The sequence below is a fragment of the Dermochelys coriacea genome, chromosome 1 (genome assembly GCF_009764565.3).
Source record: "Dermochelys coriacea isolate rDerCor1 chromosome 1, rDerCor1.pri.v4, whole genome shotgun sequence".
Taxonomy (NCBI): Eukaryota; Metazoa; Chordata; order Testudines; family Dermochelyidae; genus Dermochelys; species Dermochelys coriacea.
In genome coordinates, this window is record NC_050068.2 from 290547772 (window position 1) to 290571570 (window position 23799).

The following is a 23799-nucleotide window of genomic DNA, read 5'->3' on the forward strand; positions in this document are numbered from 1 at the left end:
GTGTAGTGGGTAAATGACACTTGGTTTGTTAGCACAGGATGGGCTGCCCTTGTGTTAGAGTCGCAGAAAATGAAACAACTGGTCCATCATTTCAAGCTGCGTGAGCCTTATATTTTTAGTCAAAAAGGAATATTACAGTTTTAAGGGAATATTTTTCTAAGTTAAACTTAAGGGCTAGGCAAGTCATTCATCTAATACAAATCAGCTGTGCTAGCCCTACAAAAAGCCTGTGTGCTCAGCAGCTTGTTTTTATTATCCTTTCACCTTTTATGAGATCCAATTTTTTTTTTTTATAAACAGGATTTTTAAGAGTGACCTACTCTCCAATTGTTTGTGTGCATTAAATCATTTTGCTCATCATGTATACAACAGTATGTGATTGAGGTGGAAGAAGGTCTCACGAGTGGAGGCTCAGGTCCCACTGGCAGCTCATTTAGGGGGTGGGGGTGGGGGTTTGTGCCAGTGATTCCCATTCATTACATTCAGCGAACAGTATACTCTGATAGGAAGAGTGTTGCCTATTAACTATGGACCCCATGTGTGGTAAAGAGCCCTTTCAGGTCATGAATGAAAACAAGCAGTTACATCATTAATACATTTGGATCAGAGGTAAGCTAGGGCCTTGTGCCAAGCTCCATGGTATAAATTAGACAACAAAATGGTTAGACCTTGGCAAGTTGCCTTCATGCTGGAATCAGCTGAGAGAGACTATTCACTACGAACAGTTTGGAAGTGAGCACTTTTTTTTCCATCCAGGATTTAGGGCTAGCTTCCAGGGACTAAAGCCATGTGAGGGCAGTTATTGAAAATTTTTGACATTCCTACCACAAATGAGCCAATAAATACCTTCTCCACATGTGCTTCAAAAAGAAATTGGAGTGGGGTGGAAAGGAACTAAATAATGCTACCTTCTTTTTGCAGCCAAAATGTCTATACTTACAATGGTCACCTTCAAAATTTCAGCCTCTGGGCAAAGAGCCATTTTCCTCGTGGTTCTGCTCACTGTGATGTCTTCCAAAAAATGTACCTAAACCGCTATTACTTCCACACATTTTGTAGTAAACTAAAAACAGACCCTAAACATAAGCTCGGTGACTTTATAAGACACTTAGTGTTCATTTAACACACACACACACACACACACACACACACACACACACACACACACACACACACACACGTCTTGACCACCACACTGCAGATGCCTGTCTTTTCAGTGGTGTTAATTTGTAGGGGTTAGTAAACAAGTGGAGAATTCTTCAAAGCAGTTGGTGGGGAAATAGCAGCAAAGGGGAGGAGAGAAGGAAAGATGCCTATTTCTTCATGAATGTGCTTCCTTCAGCCTGCCTTACCTTTCAGTCCCTTTCTCCTGAGTGACATGGTACTGTAAAGGCGTCAGCCGCTTCCTCAGGTCCAGCTGGGAAAAGACCACCTTGCAGTTCTTTTTATCCCTACATGACCCTGTAAAAGGGAGAGGATATGAGAGAAGGAGTCTTTTTAGCTTAAATCTTGAATAATTGTTTTGGCTGACGGCCACAGCATAGCTTCTGCATTCACTTGTCAATGACCAGACCAGTCCCTAATGCAATAGAATGGCTCAGCTGAACTGCAGCTGATTATTTCTTCAAATCCAAGTTTTAAAAGAATGTTGCTCAAAAGCCAGGTGATTCCACTGGAGCAGTGACAATGTGCTACAGCCAAAGCCTTCTGTGCGCCATCCTAAATCTTTACACAGTCATTCATGAGAAGGTAACATTTTCCTACTACTTAAAAAAAGTCTGCAGAAAATAATTCAAACTCAATGTTCTTTGCAAGACATCTATATTGTAGACATAAGGTAATGGGCATATGATGTTTAGCCACAATTCAGCATCCAAGGATTTCACAACCTTTTAAAGACGTTTTAAATATTATAAATTGTTATACTTCTAATATGGTTGATTTCTCCACAATCCTTACATTTATTTTAACTTTGTTTCAAAAGGTGTATTTTTGTCACAATTGAATTATTCTTAGGGACTATGTCTTATAATGCAGATCAAAATATTAGCCCTAAGAGAAAAGTCATTTCACTATTCTAAAAATTGTGGAGTCCTTAAAAATAAAGTTGTCTTAAAAATTAGAGCTGGGATTTATTAATTAATTTGTTAATCAATTAAAATTAGAGCTGGCTCATACTCCCTTGAAAATCCCAATTTAGGCTATGCCTAGTTCTACACAGAAAAAGAAAATCTAAATGGTCTGAAGGCATTATTATAAAAACATCATTGTTATAATGCAAAATCTGTAATTACTCTAGAAAAGAATTCAAAAAAATTTTTTTGAGGAAGGGGATCTGAGATTTATACTTTTCAGGACCCTATACTGGTTGCTCAGGTGAATGAAAACCAAAAAAGTTACACTAGTGTAAGTGTGCTGAATGTGGAAATAGCTTTACTAACCATATGTAATACTTCACATAAAATAACTCTAATTATTCAAGTAATTATAATATGCACAATTAGAAATAAACAGTCCTGACAAAAATATTTGTCAGTAATATATACACTCATAAAAAGTCCAATTGTGTTCCCAAAGTAGAGGGAACAGAGCTACCCATCTGTATGTCATTTAGTACAAGAGAAGCAATAGCAGGTTTAAATTACTTGGTATTGGATTGCAATTTCCTAACATTGGATGCTTTTCTGCTTTTTTACCTAGAGTCATTACTAAGAGTGTTCATAAAAAGTAGCTTAAACACAGATGCTTTCAAATCTTGTCGGCAAAGATGTTTCTCCCCCACCCCCACCCCTTCTTTCTCCCTCTCCCGTGTTTTGCTTTGGAAGAATAAAACTGTTGGTCACTGACTAACTTTGTCAAGTAGGTCCAAGGAGAAAAAGTAAAATTGAGAACAGCTGATTGAAATAAATAACGCAACCATAAAAAGCTTGGCTACTGAATGAAAAGTATTGAAAAGCAACTTCATTTCATAGATTAGAAATTGCTTTTGATCCAAACATTCTTAAAACCAGATTGTTTTCTGAAACATCTCATTAACTGTGCTGCAGAGCCCGCATTTTAATGGCAAGCTTTGAAAGAGCGCTGCTATACTCCTTTGTTAGTTTCAATCTTATTTGGGAGGGGGATAAAGATTTCATTCCAGGTTTCTTTGTTTGTCTTTCAAGAACCACTAAAGAAGTATTCAGACAACTTTTGCAGGAATGTGCCCTGTGCCATGGCTTACAAATTATTTGGTTTTGGTGCACTTAAAGGTCACCTTCCAAATTAGCAAAATTTTCCTACATCCTGGCTTTTCAACCTTAAATGTAAATATTGTTTCCTAACTGTAAGTGAGGTTTGTTCTTTATAACATTTGGTTGCTTATTTAAAGATGTCAAACTTTGGAGATTTTTATTCTTAGGCTGTGCTGTCTTCTTGCTCTAATAAGTCTTTCAAAGTATAACTAACAGCAAAAAGAAGTACATGCATTACATAAATAACTCAATGTTGCATTATGCAGCTCAGTAAGAAATTGTCTGAGCATTATGAATCCTCAATCTTATATTTTAATATTAAAAAGCAGCCCAAATTGGTACAATGAGTTTTATAGACAACCACCCCTTTATTTTTTTAAAAACTTGCTCAAAATTATTTTGGCTTCCAAAACTTCATCTCATTCCTTAATATTTAAAAAAAAAAAAAAGTTATGTCTCAACTTTGAAAAATCATGGAAAAGTTGAGTGTTTGAAAAGAAAATCTCATTTTAAACTCTTGCAATGACTCCTTAAGTGGGTACCCTGATTCTATCATTTTAGAATCAGCATTCTTTACTGGGTATAGTCACTACTATACAGAAGGAAATTTCCATTTCACCGAATATCATTTAATCCATGACCTTGCAATCAGAAGTAGGAAGCATGTTTTAAGAGATTTTTCCCTCGTGTTTTTATACTTACCTGTATATTTTACAAGACAGACAAGTATTTATGTGTACAGTGAAATCTTGCTACTCTGCCCTGGTGTAAACTGCAAACCTACACTGGAGAGGGATTTTCAAGGTTTGCAGAGCACTGGCCAGCAAAATTCTAATGCTGTACTACAGCCCAGTCGGAGGAACCACGTGTCATTGCATGGCCCAACCCTCAGATTTCAGGAACATTCTTAAGCAGAGCTTTGACACTTATGGTTTAAATGTTCAAGGCAAACCAATAGACCAGTAAATTAACTAAGCCTGTTTCATGTTGCTCTTGAATGCCAGAGACAAGGGGTAATATGGTGTATAGCCCTTGGCTACCCCTCCACTTGCTAATCTGGAATGGGTCTCCCCTGTTAGGGCGAATTAGGGCATGTCTACACCTACCTCCGGAGCGATTGATCCAGTGGGGGTTGATTTATTGTGTCTAGTGAAAACACGATAAACTGACCGCCGAGCGCTCTCCCGTCGACTCTGGTACTCCACCGGAGCGAGAAGTGTAGGCGGAGTTGACAGGGGAGCACCAGCAGTTGACCTACCGCACTGAAGACTCCATGGTAAGTAGCTCTAAGTACATCGTCTTCAGCTACGCTATTTTCGTAGCTGAAGTTGTGTAACTTAGACTGACTTAGCTCACCCTCTCTCTTCCCTCCCGCCCCACCCCCCTAAAGTGTAGACCAGGCCTTAGTGCGGTTCTAGTGTTTCAAGTTCTTTATTTAGGCCCTAGTTCAGAATAGCATCCCTTTACAAGGGAGCACTTAAAACATATGCATAACTTTAAGCATGGGCTTAAGTGTTTTCCTGAATTGGAGCCTTATTTTACAATACTATGTCATGCCAGATTAGCCATCCCATGCAAAACATGCACAGATGCAACATCTTTACTTTGTGGTTTATAGCAATGCTATCACCACCATTGGTTTAAATAGAACGAGGAAGAGGCAGCAAACTAGATGAGTGAAAACGCTCACTTTGCACTAAAATAATGCCTGTATTCCACACTTCACACTGAAAACCTTATATGATAGTTTCTAAAGACAGTTGTTTGTGTGCACTTTAAAAAAATTATCTTTTTTTGCAGGGGGAGGGGAATCAGTGGGAAATGCAAGATGAAATATAGGGAGTACAGGGAAACAATTATAGATGGATCATTTCTTCTATGGTGATTATGTAATAAATAGCAACTAATAATGCAACCAATATGGTATTCATACCAATTATGAAAAAATAGCAACAGTACAGAACAAGAGCCCAATCAAATCACTCTACTGTTCATAAAGAACACAGAATGAACCTGTTCATCAGCCCATGCCTGTCTTCCTTGTGTTAGTTCTCTCAACAAGGGATCAATAATGGAGTTGAAACAGGATTTCCATGAAAGTCTCTAACACTTTAGAAGGCTTCTTAATTTCCTGGCAAATCAGGAATTTGTGTGCTGCTTATCCACAAACTCTGCAGGCCAATGTGAAAGAGACAAATAATCTGCAGGTTTAAAATTAGCATGGCATCCACTTTGGACCAGTCATTTCATGGGACCATGAGGAGGGCGGAAATCTTAAATTTTCACTCCAGTTTTTGTCTCCTTGAAGTAAAAAGCAAGAGACATTTTAAACAGATCCTCAAGAGAGTAAGCGTGCAACTGAAAATCCTGTTTTGGTTTGTTACACCTGCCCCTGCTTCTGCAGTGAGCTCCTTGCATGGAGCTCCACTGAAGTGTGTAGCAGGGGCTACCTGCATGGAGCGCAGAGAGATCTGGGCCCCAATTGAATATCTGTTGTTTATCCTTCCCTCTGCATTCTCATTACTGTTCATTATAAAGGCATTTTGCAGACAGCTGTACTTCAAGGAGATGTCAACATTTCCATTTTAGACTTAAGTTTTAGTTAGATCCTTTTTGCTGCCAAAAACAGCAGCAGTGCTAACCAAAGTGAAATCTGGCTTTCAAGGCTTCAAAACAAGGTAGAGGCTTTTTCAGATTAAACTAATAATAAAACAGGAATGTCTATTTTTAGGCTAATAAATATGCATAAAATATCATTTTTGGATGTTTTATTGATTTCTGCATCTCAAAAATGCAAAGCACATTGGAAATAATTACCATCCTCACCGTCACTTCCCCTAGTTTTACAGTTTGTTCCCTCAACTTGGAGCCCAGCACTATAAAACAGAAGTGAGCTGTAAACATTTTCTGGTGTTGACCTTAGCACCTCACCTCGTTTCTAAATTCCTATTTTTGTGAAGCTTTCCAAATATGGGGTTCATAATGAAGACAAAAACACCAACATATACACAATTTCCTTTGATGTAATTAATAAAATAAAATAAAATAAAAAAGAGCAGAAAGGTTTCTTCAGATAGAGTGACAAAAACTGTCAGGTCATTACTCCTGGCCATTGTCCTTAATCTGCTCCTCTGTGCCTGAGGGACCAGATTAGTGTATGACATACACATACTGTAATATGTAGGCACATTGCCTACTGATAGCTTTCCTTCTTTAATACTCTTTTGAACTGTTAAAATTTTATCCTTTTTTTTTTGCTTCCTTTCTCTTACTGCATTGAAAATAACTCACATTTCAAATTTCATGTAAAGCACTGTGTATATTCTCCTCTTTGTACATGTGCATAAGTCCCATTCGCACTAACGGCAACGATAGGCATGCAATGAGTACATACTATTAAGACTTCCTGAATTAAATACAGCAACACAAATGTTCCAGCACAGCATCACTGTATAATAAATCAGGCTTCCAGTTTTCAATATTATTATTAAATTTTTCAAGCATGCATCAGTGAGGTTTAATCCTATGTTTTTTATTCAGCACCATAGGTCCCAATTCTGCCATTTGACTGGTATAGAGCCCCCTGAGACTATGCAGAGCCCCACTGATTTCAAAGGGATTCTGTGTGGACAGAAGGGTCTACTCACGCGGATCAGACTGCAAGATCTATGTCTAAGTATACATCTCCTTGCTTCTCCAAATCACGTGCCCCCATCTGTGGGGTATACCTTCCTCCTTAAAGGCGAGTTACCTAGTACTGATGTGAAAGGAATGTTGCCAGACTCAGAGTTATATTTCTTTTTAGATCAAATATCCTTACCCATACTACCAAACTTTCCATTTCATTAAAAATTGAAATATCTAATTTAGTTTCCACCATTTATGCTATTAGTTGACACTTTGCAATTCCCTCATCTTGAAAGAATGAAAATAGGCAGGTCAGTTTCATTTTTGTTTAGTCTGTTTCTCTTTATGCTTATTTAGCCTTAGCAGAATGCCCCAACATAGGAGAATGTTGGTTTGTTTTTGTTTTTAAAAGAACACTATAGAAGAAACTTTTCATTGGAATTACAAAACAATTGATGGAAACATTTATGTTGATTGAGTTTGAAAACATTTAGAACTCAAAGCTTTAGGTATTGTATTTTGACCTGCCAGCATTTCCTTAAGATGATAACAAAACATGCACTGTCAGGAACAGTAACAATGGGAAACAAATGAAATCAGATTCTCTCTCAATGTAAACCAATTTATCAGTCAACCTGCTCTCCCGTTTTCCATGCAAACCATCACTAAAATTTTGGACAGTTGATTAATCGCAGTTAACTAACGCGATTAACTCAAAAAATCAATCATGATTAAAAAATTAATCATAATTAATCGCTGTTTTAATCACACTGCTAAGCAATAGAATATCAACTGAAATTTATTACATTTTTCAATGCTTTTCTACATTTTAAAATATATTGATTTCAGTTACAAACACAGAATACAAAGTGTACAGTGCTCACTTTATATTATTTTTATTACAAATATTTGTACTGTAAAAATGATAAAGAAATAGTATTTTTCAATTCACCTCATATAAGTGCTGTAGTGCAATCTCCTTATTGTGAAAGTGCAATTTACAAATGTAGAATTTTTTGTTACATAACTGCACTCAAAAACAAAACAATGTAAAACTTTATAGCCTACAAGTCCATTCAGTCCTACTTCTTGTTCAGCTAAGACAAACAAGTTTGTTTATATTTACAAGAGCCAGCTTCTTATTTACAATGTCACCTGAAAGTGAGAACAGGAACTTTTCTGGCTAGTATTGCAAGGTATTTATGTGCCAGATATGGTAAACATTCATATGCCCGTTCATGCTTCGGCCATGCTTCCATGCTGATTGCACTCATTAAAAAAATAGTGTGTTAAATAGATTTGTGATTGAACTCATTGGGGGAGAATTGTGTGTCTCCTGCTCTGTTTTACCCACATTTTGCCATATATTTCATGTTATAGCAGTCTCAGATGATGACCCAGCACATGTTGTTTGTTTTAAGAACACTTTCACTGCAGATCTGGCAAAACTCAAAGAAGGTACCAATGTGAGATTTCTAAAGATAGCTATAGCACTCAAACCAAGGTTTAAGAATCTGAAGTGCCTTCCAAAATCTGACAGGGACGAGATGTGGGCATGTGTTCAGAAATCTGAAAAGAGCAACACACCAATGCAGAACCTGAACCACCAAAAAAGAAAATCAACCTTCTGTTAGTGGCATCTGACTCAGATGATGAAAGTGAACGTGCTTCGGTCCGCACTTCTTTGGATCATTATCAGCATGGACGCATGTCCTCTGGAATGGTGGATGAAGCATGAAGGGCCATATGAATCTTTAACACATCTGGCATGTAAATATCCTGCGACACCAGCTACAACAGTGCCTGTTCTCGCTTTCCGGTGATATTGTAAACAAGAAGTGGGCAACGTTCTCTCCTGCAAATGTAAATAAACTTGTTTGTCTGAATGATTGGCTGAACAAGAAGTAGGACTGAGTGGACTTGTAGGCGCTAAAGTTTTACATTGTTTTATTTTTGAAGACACAATTTGTTCTGCACATAATTCTACATTTGTAAGTTCAACTTTCATGATAAAGAGATTGCACTACAGTATATGTATGAGGTGAATTGAAAAATACTATTTCTTTTGTTTTTACAGTGCAAATATTTGTAACAAAAATAAATATAAAGTGTGCACTGTACACTTTGTATTCTGTGTTGTAACTGAAATCAATATATTTGAAAATGTAGAAAACAGCCAAAAATATTTAAATAAAGGTATTCCATTATTAACAGCATGATTAATTGTGTGATTAAAAAAAAATCTCGACAGCCCTACTAAAATTACATATTAGAAGTCTTATGTTAAATTAGAATTTAACTTTCTAGATTTTCCCCCTTTACTCCACAACTTTCGTCTAACTCCATCTTTTGGTTCTTTGTTTCTGTTCTAAGTTTCCTCATAGCTGAATTCAATCATAGACCGTCTTTGAGTTATTTATTTAAAGTGTTGTTCAGAAGAGTGGAGCAGCTAACAGAGGGAGTTTGTCTGGGATCTGTCCGAGAGGAGGTACGCTAAGTGCTGCAGTGGGGCGCTGTGTTGGCGAGTATCTGAGTCTGTTGCAGGGTCAGTTTGACGGTGGGCTTGATTGTTTGAAAAGCGTGAATTGGGAGTGCTTTGTTCCAGGTGGGTGTTGAGTGGGCCTGACTCATAAAAAGCCAGTCAGCTGCGAACCAGCTGAGCGCAGGGCCGGTGCAACCACTAGGCGAACAAGGCAGTCACCTAGGGTGCCAAGTGGTTGGGGGTGGCCAAAAGCGCTCTCTGGGGAGGCGGTGGAGCAGAGGTGAGCTGGGCCAGGGGGGCCGCCTGCAGCAAGTAATGGGGGGTGGAAGGCACACAGGGGAACCGCTTCCTGCTCCAGCTCATCTCTGCTCCGCCTCCTCCCCTGAGCACGCCGCCCCGCTCTGCTTCTCTCCCTCCCAGGCTTGCGCGCCAAACAGCTGATTGGTGCCACAAGCCTGGGAGGTGGGAGAAGTGGTGGCATGCTCAGGGAGGAGGCGGAGCAGAGGTGAGCTGGGGCGGGGAGCTGCCGCATGGCTCCCGGGGGCAGCAGCGGGGAGTTGCTGCACGGCTCCCCGGGCTGAGGAGGGGTGGGGGAGGCGGGGAGCTGCCGCATAGCTCACCGGGCTGAGGAGGGGAGGGGGTGGCGGGGAGCTGCCGCATGGCTCCCCAGGCCAAGGGGAAAGGGGGAGAAAGGGCGAAGTGGGGAGCTGCCGCAGGGCTCCCAGGGGGGAGGGGGTGGGCGCAAGTTGGAAGTTTCGCCTAGGGCGCAAAACATCCTTGCAGCGGCCCTGGCTGAGCGGCGATCAGCAGAGTGGCTAATAGAAGGAGTTTGCCTGGGGAGAGCCCACTGAGGCTTTCATCTTGCAGGCTTCACTGAGTAGTTACTGCAACAGCTGAGGAAGCTCGTAGAAGGAAGGTAATATGGACGGTGAGCGTTCAGTTGTTGTTACCTGCACAGGAATGTGCCATGTTTGTCTTTCTTTCAGAGGACAGAAGCAACTTTGTCTGTATAAAGTGCAAGCTGGTCTCCATATTGGAAGAGAAGGTTCAAGGTCTGGAGAAACAAGTATCGACCCTGCGTTGCATAAGAGAAACTGAAGATTTCCTGGACAGACATCAGGATATGCATCTACAGGCACAATGTTCTGAAGAATCAGAGCAGGCTGCGCAGCGGGGACAGAGGGACAGTGAAGAAATTTGGCAGCATGTGACCTACAGAAGAAGAAAGGGGAGCGTCCATGTATTAGCAACGCAGATACAGGTGAGCAACCATTTTCATGTTCTCTCCACAGGTACTAATGCAGAGAGTTGACTAGATGATACATCTGAGGGAAGGGAGCAGAAGGAGACTCCACCGATTGGAAGGCATGAGAGGCACTGTCCTAGGGATGGGGGTTCCATGACCACTGCTCCCAAGAGGAGGAGGCAGATGGTGGTGGTCGGGGACTCCCTCCTCAGGGGGACTGAGTCATCTATCTGCTGCCCTGACCGGGAAAACCAAGAAGTCTGCTGCTTGCCAGGAGCTAGGATTCATGATGTGACAGAGAGACTGCCGAGACTCATCATGTCCTTGGATTGCTACCCGTTCCTGCTTCTCCACATGGGCACCAATGATACTGCCAAGAGTGACCTTAAGTGGAGCACAGCAGACTACATGACTCTGGGAAAAAGGATAAAGGAGTTTGAGGTTTAAGTGATGTTCTCGTCCATCCTCCCCATGAAAGGAAAAGGCCTGGGTAGAGATCGTCAAATCGTGGAAGTCAACGAATGGCTATGCAGGTGGTGTCAGAAAGAAGGCTTTGGATTCTTTGACCATGGGATGGTGTTCCAAGAAGGAGTGCTAGGCAGAGACAGGCTCCACCTAACAAAGAGAGGGAAGAGCATCTTCACAAGCAGGCTGGCTAACCTAGTGAGGAGGGCTTTAAACTAGGTTCACCGGGAGGAGGAGACTAAGCCCTGAGGTAAGTGGGGAAGTGGGATACCAGGAGGAAGCACGAACAGGAGAGCTCAAGAGAGGAGGACTCCTGCCTCACACTGAGAAAGCAGGATGATCAACAAATTATCTTAAGTGCCTATACACAAATGCAAGAAGCCTGGGAAACAAGCAGGGAGAACTGGAAGTCCTGGCACAGTCAAGGAATTATGACGTGATTGGAGTTACAGAGACTTGGTGGGATAACTCACATGACTGGAGTACTGTCATGGATGGTTATAAACTGTTCAGGAAGAACAGGCAGGGCAGAAAAGGTGGGGGAGTTGCATTGTAAGTAAGAGAGCAGTATGACTGCTGAGCTCCGGTATGAAACTGCAGAAAAACCTGAGAGTCTCTGGATTAAGTTTAAAAGTGAGAGCAAAAAGGGTGATGCCGTGGTGGGAGTCTGCTATAGACCATCAGACCAGGGGGATGAGGTGGACGAGGCTTTCTTCTGGCAACTAACGGAAGTTACTAGATCACAGGCCTTGGTTCTCATGGGAGACTTCTATCACCCTGATATCTGCTGGAAGAGCAACACAGCAGTGCACAGACAATCCAGGAAGTTTTTCGAAAGTGTAGGGGACAATTTCCTGGTGCTAGTCCTGGAGGAACCAACAAGGGGCAGAGCTCTTCTTGACCTGCTGCTCACAAACTGAGAAGAATTAGTAGGGAAACAAATGTGGATGGGAACTTCGGAGGCAGTGACCATGAGATGGTCGAGTTCAGGATCCTGATACAAGAAAGAAAGGAGAGCAGCAGAATACGGACCCTGGACTTCAGAAAAGCAGACTTTGATTCCCTCAGGAAACTGATGGGCAGGATTCCCTGGGAAATAACATGAGCGGGAAAGAAGTCAGGAGAGCTGGCTGTATTTTAAAGAATCCTTATTGAGGTTACAGGGACAAACTGATGTGTAGAAAGAATAGTAAATATGGCAGGCGACCAGCTTGGCTTAACAGTGAAATCCTTGCTGATCTTAAACACAAAAAAGAAACTGACAAGAAGTGGAAGCTTGGACAAATGACCAGGGAGGAGTATAAAAATATTGCTCAGGCATGCAGGAGTGAAATCAGGAAGGTCAAATCACACTTGGAATTGCAGCTAGCAAGAGATGTTAAGAGTAACAAGAAGGGTTTCTTCAGGTATGTTAGCAACAAGAAGAAAGCCAAGTAAAGTGTGGGCCCCTTACTCAATGGAGGGAGGCAACTGAATGAGAGAATGTGGAAAAAGCTAAATGTACTCAATGCTTTTTTTGCCTCTGTCTTCACGAACAAGGTCAGCTCCCAGACTGCCGCACTGGGCAGCACAGCATGGAGAGGAGGTGACCAGCCCTCTGTGGAGAAAGAAGTGGTTCGGGACTATTTAGAAAAGTTGGACAAAAGCACAAGTCCATGGGATCGGATGCACTGCATCCGAGGGTGCTAAAGGAGTTGGCGGATGTGATTGCAGAGCCATTATCTTTGAAAACCCATGGCGATTGGGGGAGATCCCGGAAGACTGGAAATAGGCTAATGTAGTGCCCATCTTTAAAAAGGGGAAGGAGGAAGATACGGGGAACTACAGGCCAGTCAGCCTCACCTCAGTCCCTGGAAAAACCATGGAGCAGGTCCTCAAGGAATCAATTCTGAAGCACTTTGAGGACAGGAAAGTGATCAGGAACAGTCAGCATGGATTCACCAAGGGCAAGTTATGCTTGACTAATCTAATTGCCTTCTATGATGAGATAACTGGCTCTGTGGATGAGGGAAAAGCAGTGGCTGTGTTATTCCTTCACTTTAGCAAGGCTCTTGATATAGTCTCCCACAGTATTCTTGCTAGCAAGTTAAAGTAGTATGGGCTGGATAAATGGACCATAAGGTGGATAGAAAGCTGGCTAGATCGTTGGGCTCAATGGGTAGTGATCAATGGCTCCATATCTAGTTGGAAGCCGGTATCAAGCGGAATGCTCCAAGGGTCAGTCCTGGGGCCAGTTTTGTTCAATATCTTCATTAATGACCTGGAGGATAGCGTGGACTGCACCCTAAACAAGTTTGCAGATGACACTAAACTGGGAGGACTGGGAGATACATTGGAGGGTAGGGATAGGATACAGAGGAACCTAGACAAATTAGAGGTTTGGGCCAAAAGAAATCTGATGAGGTTCAACAAAGGACAAGTGCAAAGTCCTGCACTTAGGACGGAAGAATCCCATGCACAGCTACAGACTAGAGACCGAATGGCAAGGCAGCAGTTCTGCAGAAAAGGACCTGGGGTTACAGTGGACGAGAAGCTAGCTAAGAGTCAACAGCGTGCCCTTGTTGCTAAGAAGGCTAACAGCATTTTGGGCTGTATAAGTAGGGGCACTGCCAGCAGATCGAGGGACATGATCATTCCCCTCTATTCGACACTGGTGAGGCCCCTCTGGAGTACTGTGTCCAGTTTTGGGCCCCCCACACTACAAGAAGGATGTGGAAAAATTGGAGAGAGTCCAGCGGAGGGCAACAAAAATGATTAGGAGGCTGGAGCACATGACTTATGAGGAGAGACAGAGGGAACTGGGATTGTTTAGTCTGCAAAAGAGAAGAATGAGGGGAGATTTGATAGCTGCTTTCAACTACCTGAAAGGGGGTTCCAAAGAGGATGGATCTAGACTGTTCTCAGTGGTACCAGATGACAGAACGAGGAGTAATGGTCTCAAGTTGCAGTGGGGGAGGCTTAGGTTGGATATTAGGGAAAAAAAATTCACTAGGAGGGTGGTGAAGCACTGGAATGGGTTACCTAGGGAGGTGGTGGAATCTCCTTCCTTAGAGGTTTTCAAGGTCAGGCTTGACAAAGCTCTGTCTGGGATGATTTAGTTGGGGATTGGTTCTGCTTTGAGCAGGGGGTTGGACTAGAAGACCTCCTGAGGTCTCTTCCAACCCTGATATTCTATGATTCTTTTCAACTAGCAAGACGAAGTGCTATTATTTAGAATATATGCAAAACCAAGTTTAAATAAAATACAAATCTTGGTCTTAAAATTACTGTTTCATGGATTGAGGGGGAGGCGGGAAACAGCTCTGTATTTATTTGTGGAATGGCTCCTTCATTTCCCTGCTTCAGGTGACTACATCCCACCTACATCCCATACCATTTGCAGTTTTAAGCAAGCACTAGCAATGGAGAAAGGGATCATTTTTACAACACTGTGTGTTGGAAATCTGAGTGCTGGAGATGATATTTTGGGCCAGGTGACAGTTAAATAAATATCACCCCCCTCTTTTATTTTAACACTCAGAAGGGATAGAAGGAGGAGCTGACAGTGAAGGGGGAAGCTGGTTCTTTTAAAATGTATTTTATTGCAAAGGGAAACTTACAATGGATCTGGAGTTGTCTAATTTGTTTTTAATCTGGATGTATCATCAACAAACCATGGCCATGATGTTTTGTTGACGATCCACATATACAGGCCCTCTCTCTCTCCAGATATTTTCAGCTCCATCATGTTTCCGATGCAAAAATCAAACTTCCAAAAGATCTCAATGACTGATAGCAGTGTAAACCAAACCAAACCCCTTTTTTTACATCTTCTTTTAAGCTGGACATTGGTATTGGAACTGTTTTTTTTTGTTTTTTTTAAATCATCTCACCCTTTAGAGCTAGAGTCACTGGAAGTTATGGGTGCCTGGTTCATCTCATGCCTAGCGTTTTCCCCTTTAGTTCCATAAAACTGCCAGTGGAACAATGGTGGCTATGTGGCTGAGACAGAGCTTGTGAGAAACGACTTATCCCATGAAGAACAAATACAGAGCTGCTTTTGCAATGTAAAAAACATTTAAAAAAAAAAGTAAAAAGAAAAAAGTGTTTTTCATATGGGAAAAATGGCTCTGTATATCATCTGTATGGGATGGCCCCTTTACTTCCTTATCAGAGGCATCTGTGTCCTGTGCACTACTGAAATATCACCACTAGTCATTGACGCTTGGTTTTACATCCTTTCAAAATCATAATCACAGATTTATACATAGACTAGGCAAAGCACTCAAGCAACTATCTTGCACAGGTTGGCAGGTGACTTATAGGGCTTTTCCATCTATTCTTTTTAGGATTACTATGATTATGGCGGCATAGTGCTTTGTAAATGGAAGCACCTGCACTAAAACTGAGCAATCCTGGTACTTAGAAAATTTGAATAGATATTATAGATCAGCCTCTTTCAAGGATATATGTATATGAGGTCACTGTCCTTGCATTTCAGCTAAACTCCAAAAGGTCCTGGAAAAAATGTTGCCATATTATATATAGGGCTGTCAAACTATTAAAAAAATTAATTGTGATTAATCTTGTGATTAATCGCACTGTTAAACAATAATGGAATACTATTTATATAAATATTTTTGAAAGTTTTCTACATTTTCAAATATATTGATTTGAATTACAACAGAACAAAGTGTACAGTGCTCACTTTATTTTTATTACAAATATCTGTGCTATAAAAACAAAAGAAATAGTATTTTTCAATTTACTTTATACAAGTACTGTAATACAATCTCTTTAACATGAAAGTTGAACTTACAAATGTAGAATTACGTACAAAAAAATAACTGCATTCAAAAATAAACCAATGTAAAGCTTTGGAGCCTTCAAGTCCATTCAGTCCTACTTCCTGTTCAGTCACTCACTCAGGCAAACAAATGCTGCCCATTTCTTGTTTACAGTGTCTCCTAAAAGCGAGAAGAGGTGTTCACATGGCACTGTTGTAGCCAGTGTTGCAAGATATTTACGTGCCAGATGTGCTAAAGATTCATATGGCCCTTTATGCTTCAACCTCCATTCTAGAGGACATGTCCATGCTGATGATGGGTTCTGTTCGATAACGATCCAAAGCAGTTCGGACTGACGCATGTTCACTTTCATCATCATGAGTCAAATGCCACTAGCAAAAGGTTGATTTTCTTTTTTGATGGTTTGATTTCAGTAGTTTCTGCATTGGAGTGTTGCTCTTTTAAGACTTCTGAAAGTATGCTGCACACCTCATCCCTCTCAGATTTTGGAAGGCACTTCAGATTCTTAAACCTTGGATCGAGTCCTGTAGCTATCTTTAGAAATCCCATACTGGTACCTTCTTTGCGTTGTCAAATCTGCAGTGAAAGTGTTCTTAAAATGAACAAGATGTGCTAGGTAATCATTCGAGACTGCTATAACATGAAATATATGACAGAATGCAGGAAAACTGAGTAAGAGACATACTATTCTCCCCCAAGGAGTTTAGTTACAAATTTAATTAATGCATTACTTTTTTAACAAGTGTTATCTGCATGGAAGCACGTCCTCTGGAATGGTGGCCGAAGCATGAAGGGTCATATGAATGTTTAGCGTATCTGGCATATAAATACTTTTAATGCCAGCTACAAAAGTGCCATGCAAACGCCTGCAGTCACTTTTAGGTGACATTGTAGATAAGAAGCGGGCAGCATTATCTCCTGTAAATGTAAACAAACTTGCATCTTAGTGATTGGCTCAATAAGAAGTAGGACTGAGTGGACTTGTAGTTTCTAAAGTTTTACATTGCACTCAAAAACAAAACAGTTATGTAACAAAAAAAATTACATTTGTAAGTTGCTCTTTTATGATAAAGAGATTGCATTATGGTATTGTACGAGGTCAAATGAAAAACACTTTCTTTTGTTTATCATTTTTACAGTGCAAATATTTGAAATAAATAATATAAAGTAATCACTGTACACTTTGTATTCTGTGTTTTAACTGAAATCCATATATTTGAAAATGTAGAAAAACATCCAAAAATTATTTTATAAACTTCAATTAATATTCTATTGTTTAACAGTGTGATTAAAACTGTGATTAATCACGATGAATTGTTTTAATCACGATTAATTTTTTGAGTTAACTGCGATTAATCAACAGCCTTAATTTTATACCTTCAAGAAGAAAAAAAGCCAATATAACACTAAACTTCTAAATTAATGACAAACTGGGAACAGGATAGCTATGGTGGGTTGGTAATAGGACAAAGTTTTTTACCTTTAAGTTCTGAGTCTGAATTGTTCTATAATTGTTCAGTGGCCTAGGTGATACAAGTTGATACTCAGCATAGCTCCCAACGGTAACATCCACGTAAAAGAAACCATCCTCACTGTAGTAACTGGCACCTCCGCTGGCGGTCTCATCAGAAAAGCTAAAAACTGAGGAAGCATGAAGACTGACCTATTCTCTTCATCCTTACAAGTGAACACCACAAGCCAAGATTAAGACAGGTGGGCTGAGCGGGGAGAAACTTATGCTACGCTATCTTTTTTCTCCCCAGAGAGGAGACTTCTGATTCCAATGCTGTCATTTTGGCACCTTTCACCAGGCATGACATAAAAATGAAGACATAACATATGGAAATATTTTATTAACATAAGAATTAAGCTAAATTTAAAAATAGCAAATTGCTCTGTCTTTCCAGCTACCTTATGCATTTAAAAATATTTCAGTAACCCACCAAACTATGTATATTCCCACAGCTTTAATAAAAATCTAACCCGCAGTAGAAACAATTAAAAAGCAGCATTTGCCAGCAGTTATCACAGTGGTGTGCAACTTATAGTTATTCAGGCTGTTGCTAAGTCCTCCTGGTAACTTCCTCGGCAATAGCAACGTGCCACCTTCTTAGTCTGCGGACAGAACACAGTATTTCAAAAGGCCAAGGTGCCACAATCAATATTTTGGGGCACATTCTCTACCCTATTTGTGTCCTTCTGAGCTGCTAAGAGCTGAAACTACCTGCAAGTCCCACAGCGTTCAAAAGTTCCTAGCAGGCACAGCTCGCTCCTATGCATACGACCATCGGCACAGAGAGATGTACTGAGGACAAGAGGATAAAGCTGGAGCTTACAGTGCTCCAGCTATCCCCAGCGTAGATTTGCTGCCTAGTGGACTATTGCCAGCTGGCAGCACTTAGCCCCCAAAATGCTCTAACCTGCAACAGGCCTAAGCCAGAAAAACAGGGATCCATAAATGGTTTTTAGTTCTCAGCTTCTCTTTTCCCACTCTCCTACATGGCTATGTGGAGGAGGGAGCTCATCCTTCGCTAGCTATTCCCACAGGCTCAGGAAGACCCAGCTGAGCTCCTATCCTTCTGTGCTCTCCTTGGGGCTCCCACAGCTCAGCAGGATATTTGGCAATGGAGTAGCCAGAGGGGATCTATTGAGTAAATGCAGCAGGAAAAGAACAACAGCTGCTCAGAGCACTCCTTGGTCACATCAGAGCTGCTTCTGAGGCTGCAGGAGAGGCGATGCCCAGCCACTTCCTTCCCGTAATGATGGACTCAATTCTAACACCTCCTTTATTACATCCCAAGGCATGGCAGGCAGAGCACATTTTCAATTTGTAATCAAAAGCAAATTTTCTGTGTAAGGTGCTTTAACAGCCTCCCTAGAGGGCCACAAGTTAGACAACACTTCTCTACCATTTCTCCTGAATCTCTCTCTTCCTCTCCATTCTTAGTGCCAAAATCTCCACCCATGCCTTGGTAATGCCACATCTATGCTATGGCAACATTCCCCTTCCTTGCTTATCTGACTCGCACTTTGTACTACTGCAGGTCTAATTGACAGGCAGACACCGTTCCCCTTTGGAAGTCCCTTGAGTGTATCCAGAACACATCCTACATCAACTCCAAATACATCACCACCTTCAAGTGTCTATGCAACTCTTGCCCAGCTAGTATCTCCTCTCTTCTCTCCCACTCTGCTAATTCTGCTTTCCAGTATATCCTTCCCACACAACACATCTGGGCTTTAACCCATGCTGCTCACTACCCTGATCCTGTATGTAATGCAACCTCAGTCAAATGCCTCCTCGAAACCTACTGCTCACCACACCCTCTCCAACAGTCTCCTGTTCTCCCTGGTCAACCTAATAAAATCTAGATTCATTTTCTTTTTTAAAAGGGGGAAGTAACATGATATATAAATTTGAAGGAACAAGAAACCTTATTTTGTGTAAGCCTCCCTTCTTCTTGCTCGAGGTCATCTCCCTCTGCACGCTATCCTCTCTAACCTGGATTAAAAACTCTTTAGATCAGGGAGAGTTTCTTTGTTGCCCTTGAGGAATTACTCAGGCCTATGGGGCTGTTTATATACAAAAGTTAAACAAGAACATGATAATTGCTGGCAAAATATTCATTTTTCATGGCCACAACTGTATAGTCTCTAAAACAATGAAACCCAGAGTTAAGGCTGAAAATCTATCTTTAAATTACCCTAGTGTTTCCCAGGCTCAGAGGAAGGGGCAAGCTACCTCAGCCAAGATGTTGTGAAGCACAGAAGTGGAACGATGCGTGCTAAGAAAGTTCTGACATCCCAAAACTACCCCATGTCTGCCCTGCAAACATCCTACTTCAGCAGCTCCCAAACTGTGGGATTGCGGCAATCCCTAATGTGCAGGGGATGCCATTTTGCTCCACACTGCCTGACCTAGCATGTATAGTGACCTTGCAGGCAGGATGCCATTTTGTAGAGCAAAACGACATCCTCCGCACAGCGTGACCTTATATACACCATATGTATGAGGTCACATTGTGCAGAGAACACCATTTTAAAGAGCAAAATGGCATTGTCCATGCAGCAGGGTCTCACACGTATGGTGTGTGCAAGGTCACGCTGTGCGGAGGACGTCATTTTGCTCTTCTGGAGTCCCGGCAGAAAATACTTCATTAAAATGGGATTGTGCCAGTAAAAAGTTTGGGAGCCCCATGCGATGGGGTGGGTCCTTAAAAGTCATCATCGCATTCCCACTCTGCTCCCCCTGGGATCTCCAATGCAACAGACTGTGGAAGTGGCTCTTTGTTTGCAACGATGGGAGCATAGGCACCTGCCCACCATCCCAAGCAGCTTCTCTTCTCTCACAGCACTGTGCTCAGCCACTAAGCACGGGCCACTCAATGCCACCTGGATTTCCCACCAGATGAAGCATGTAACAGGGCCTTCCAGTGAGTCAGAGAATGAGGAGACGACAAAAACCCAAGAAAACAAATGCAGAAAAAGAATGCAAAGGAAAAGGAACAAACACAAACAAAGATATAAGAGATGAATACACAGAAAATGAAAGGCCCTGGCAACAATGCCTGGACATAGCATTGTGGGAATCAAGACTGCCTGTCCATCAATTTCTTGCAAGGGTGCAGGGGTCCAACTGAAAAAAGAGGGGTGGACACCAGTGACTTAACATGACACGCCTATATTGTGTAGCTCATGTGGAAAGCATTCCTGTTGGTTACTTCTAATATGGGGCAGAGAAGAGGATGTTAAAGAAGGAATTTCAGCCTTTTATACAAATTCCGATTTTTGCAAGTATAAGGCATAATATAAATGTTACTCAAACCAACCAATTTTATGAATAAATTTCATTCCCTCATTGATACTAAAGAATGAACAAATATTAAACAAAACCTTTTACATTGCACATATACAAATGTACAATATTTAAACAATTGCAGATTTAAATAGTAGTAAATGATGCATTAGTTTCCAAAATGATCAAAATATCTGAGTAAATTTCTATTCAGGCACCTTTAAAAAGGTGATTTTTTACCTCATATAGGTGTGTCTTCCTCCTTTAGAGCCATTACATAGATATGACAACAACATACCATGTCAGGTTACAACAGGGTGCTATTATGATGTCACTAGGATAGACACAATAAAAATCTTGAAGAAAGGTACTAAGTCTCTATAAGTGACAACTGAAAGCACCATTTTTATGTTAACTAAATACATTATGTTAACTAAATACATATGTTAAATAAATACATTAACATACCATTTACTGTGGCACTTACATAGTACTTTTCATCTTCAACACTCTATACAAGCATTAGCTAAGTAATTCTCTGTATCCTGTCAAATTAATGAACTAGCAACATGAAAAATTGTATTTCAGATAAAAACAGTATTTTGATTATAGAAGCATAAATGTATTTAAATCTTCAAAAAACAGTGAATTTTCTTCTCTCTTTCTCTCTCTCTTTTAAAATACTGTTTGAAGAGGGGACAAAAGCGCACATCTCAGACCTTGTATGACAAATTTAAGCTCAGAGCAAGTTTTTACATTCAAGTTATAAACCCCACAAAACAGGAATTTATAATGAAAACACTGACAGGCAGTTAACCATAGGCATATCCGTAGGTGTTTCTAAAGTTAGTATATATTCTCTCTCTCTCTCACTAATATTTTTTTTCAAACCACATGGAGACATCTGCTGTATGACATTCTTGGTAACATACGAAGAGAAACTATGGGAAAGTTACAGCATATATGAAAATCATATGTACACATATACAACAGATACATTTAGACATATTTAAGTTACACAATATATACACATTCTGTATAAAATCTAACAGTAATTATAATTTTGGTGGATGCGCAGGTGAGCGGGGGGGAGGGGGCATGGTTGATTCAAGGTTTCTGAACTTCCGTTATAAAATCCAGATTTTGCAAAAACCATGTGTGTGAGTTAATTTAACTGACATGAGTAGTCTCTGAGTTCACGTGGTTCACACAGGTGAAGTACTCATGTTTGCAAGAGCTGCCCCGACATGTAATCCTTCATGTTAATGGATTACTGCAAACAGTCCAATTTTGATTATCTATACAGTACATTTTACTTATATTGCCAATTAATTTCCAAATAATTGAGATTTAATAAAAGGTGTTTTGAAAAAAACATACTACATATATTTATTTAATAAAAGAGACTTACACCATATGCCCAGCACCCTTTTCATACAGATGTATTGTAATACAACAACCATATCCTAGAAAAGTGTGGTTTGCCAGTACTATTTTAATCATTCTAGTAATTAAACACTGCACAACAACTGAATAATTTAAGTCTTTATTATTTCATATACCTATGCGAAAATGTGCACGTAAGCATACCCAAGCTTTCTAGAATTTCGTATCATTAGTTTTACTTAATTTTTACAAATACTATAATCTTTCCTGATACACAGCAGCAGAAAACCGTATTTCTCTCTCATGCAAAAAAAATGTGATGCAAGCAGCACAACATTCAAAGTGTTAAAAAAAAGAAAGGACACTTTTTAAAAGGAATGAGAGCCCATAATAATTCAAAGACACAGCAAAGCAAAGTAAGATTTTTCTTTATAACTTGGTGCTCTGCTACAGAAAACATATGTATATGGAATATGCATCATTACTGCTTGTATCCGTGACTTGCTGGTATGCATTAAAGTAGCCAAAGGAAAATTTGTTCTTATCTTAAAAGATTTCAAACCAGATCGATTTCCTTATGAACCCAATCTTAAGAGATGCTGACTGTCTCCTACATTTCACTGGACGTGGAGCATGCCGGGTTAGGGCCAAACAGTGTCATTTTATTCTAATTAATGTGAAAGTATAATGGAATTGCAACTGTTACTGGAAATGAGGAAACCTCTAACATTATATGAATGAAGTTTGTGTATAAGCCCAAACTTGGGTGATTTTTCATAATGCTCATGCTTTTCTTATGATAGTTTACACACACTTTAAACTAAATTCTCAGATTGTACCTATGTATGAATGATTCTAAGTGGAAACTTTTCATTCTGTTCTATTTATGCAAAAGAATATATGATTAGTGCCACCTACTGGAAGTTAGGAGTACTGGGGTACATTTTAGCTATTTCTTCCCTGCTCACTATAAATTAGATTTAATCCTATTATTTTGTATAGTTAGAAGAATGCATTTGTACCTTAGGCATTAATATGTGGATATTAAAAATGCAAACAAACCTTCCATCAAATTAATAATAATATGAAAGGTATACAGTTTATAACATAACTCAGTGTGCATCCATAAACTTCAGAATGGTCAAAAGACAAGACAAAAGTTACAATATACTGAAGATTTTTGAATGGGAAGAATTACTCGAAATAAAAAGCAGATGTTCTAAAAATTAATGCATGTACTATTCTGAAATGAAATTGAATGTATTTGTTTTGAAAAGCAAAAAAGATTTCATTTGGTCCAAATCTATAAATGACAGTATATTTGAACTCCATTTTATAGCACAAGCAAAGCTTAGGGGCAGTATGTAGATTACATATTTGGATTGAAGCACTTATTCATAAAAGGCAACAGCTAATTCTGGGTATCATCCAGAAAATTAAAATGGGTATAAAAATTACATTATTGTGCCCAATCCAGCAAATATTATAAGTGTTGAACTTTATTGATATGAGTTATCCCAGTTTACCAATTACAAGATAATTTAACAAAGCTAGAGCCTTGGTTTTATGCCTCATTTGAAAGATGGAACCTCTGTCAGCACACTGCTCCCTAAAATTATTTGGTGGCATTGGTTCATTAAGTGATGCACGTGAAATTATGCCTCCTAAACCACTTCTTGTACAACCTGGATTTTCTTTGAAAATTTCTAACCAACTAAAAGAAGACCTAATCCTGCTTATCTTGAGACCAGATGTGCTCACAGCACAAAGTGATACAG

At 40.1% G+C, this 23799-nt stretch overlaps 1 protein-coding gene across 10 annotated transcripts in view; it reads right to left on the minus strand.

The window, feature by feature from the left end:
- The window catches only part of MSRB3 (methionine sulfoxide reductase B3), a 161874-nt gene that overhangs the window by 94753 nt on the left and 43322 nt on the right, over positions 1 to 23799 (minus strand). For all 10 annotated transcript variants that reach the window (XM_043493854.1, XM_038387553.2, XM_038387555.2 and 7 more), the window contains one exon: positions 1353 to 1461. In XM_043493854.1, the coding sequence (XP_043349789.1) occupies positions 1353 to 1461 (109 nt within the window). The remainder of the gene's footprint in view (positions 1 to 1352; positions 1462 to 23799) is intronic.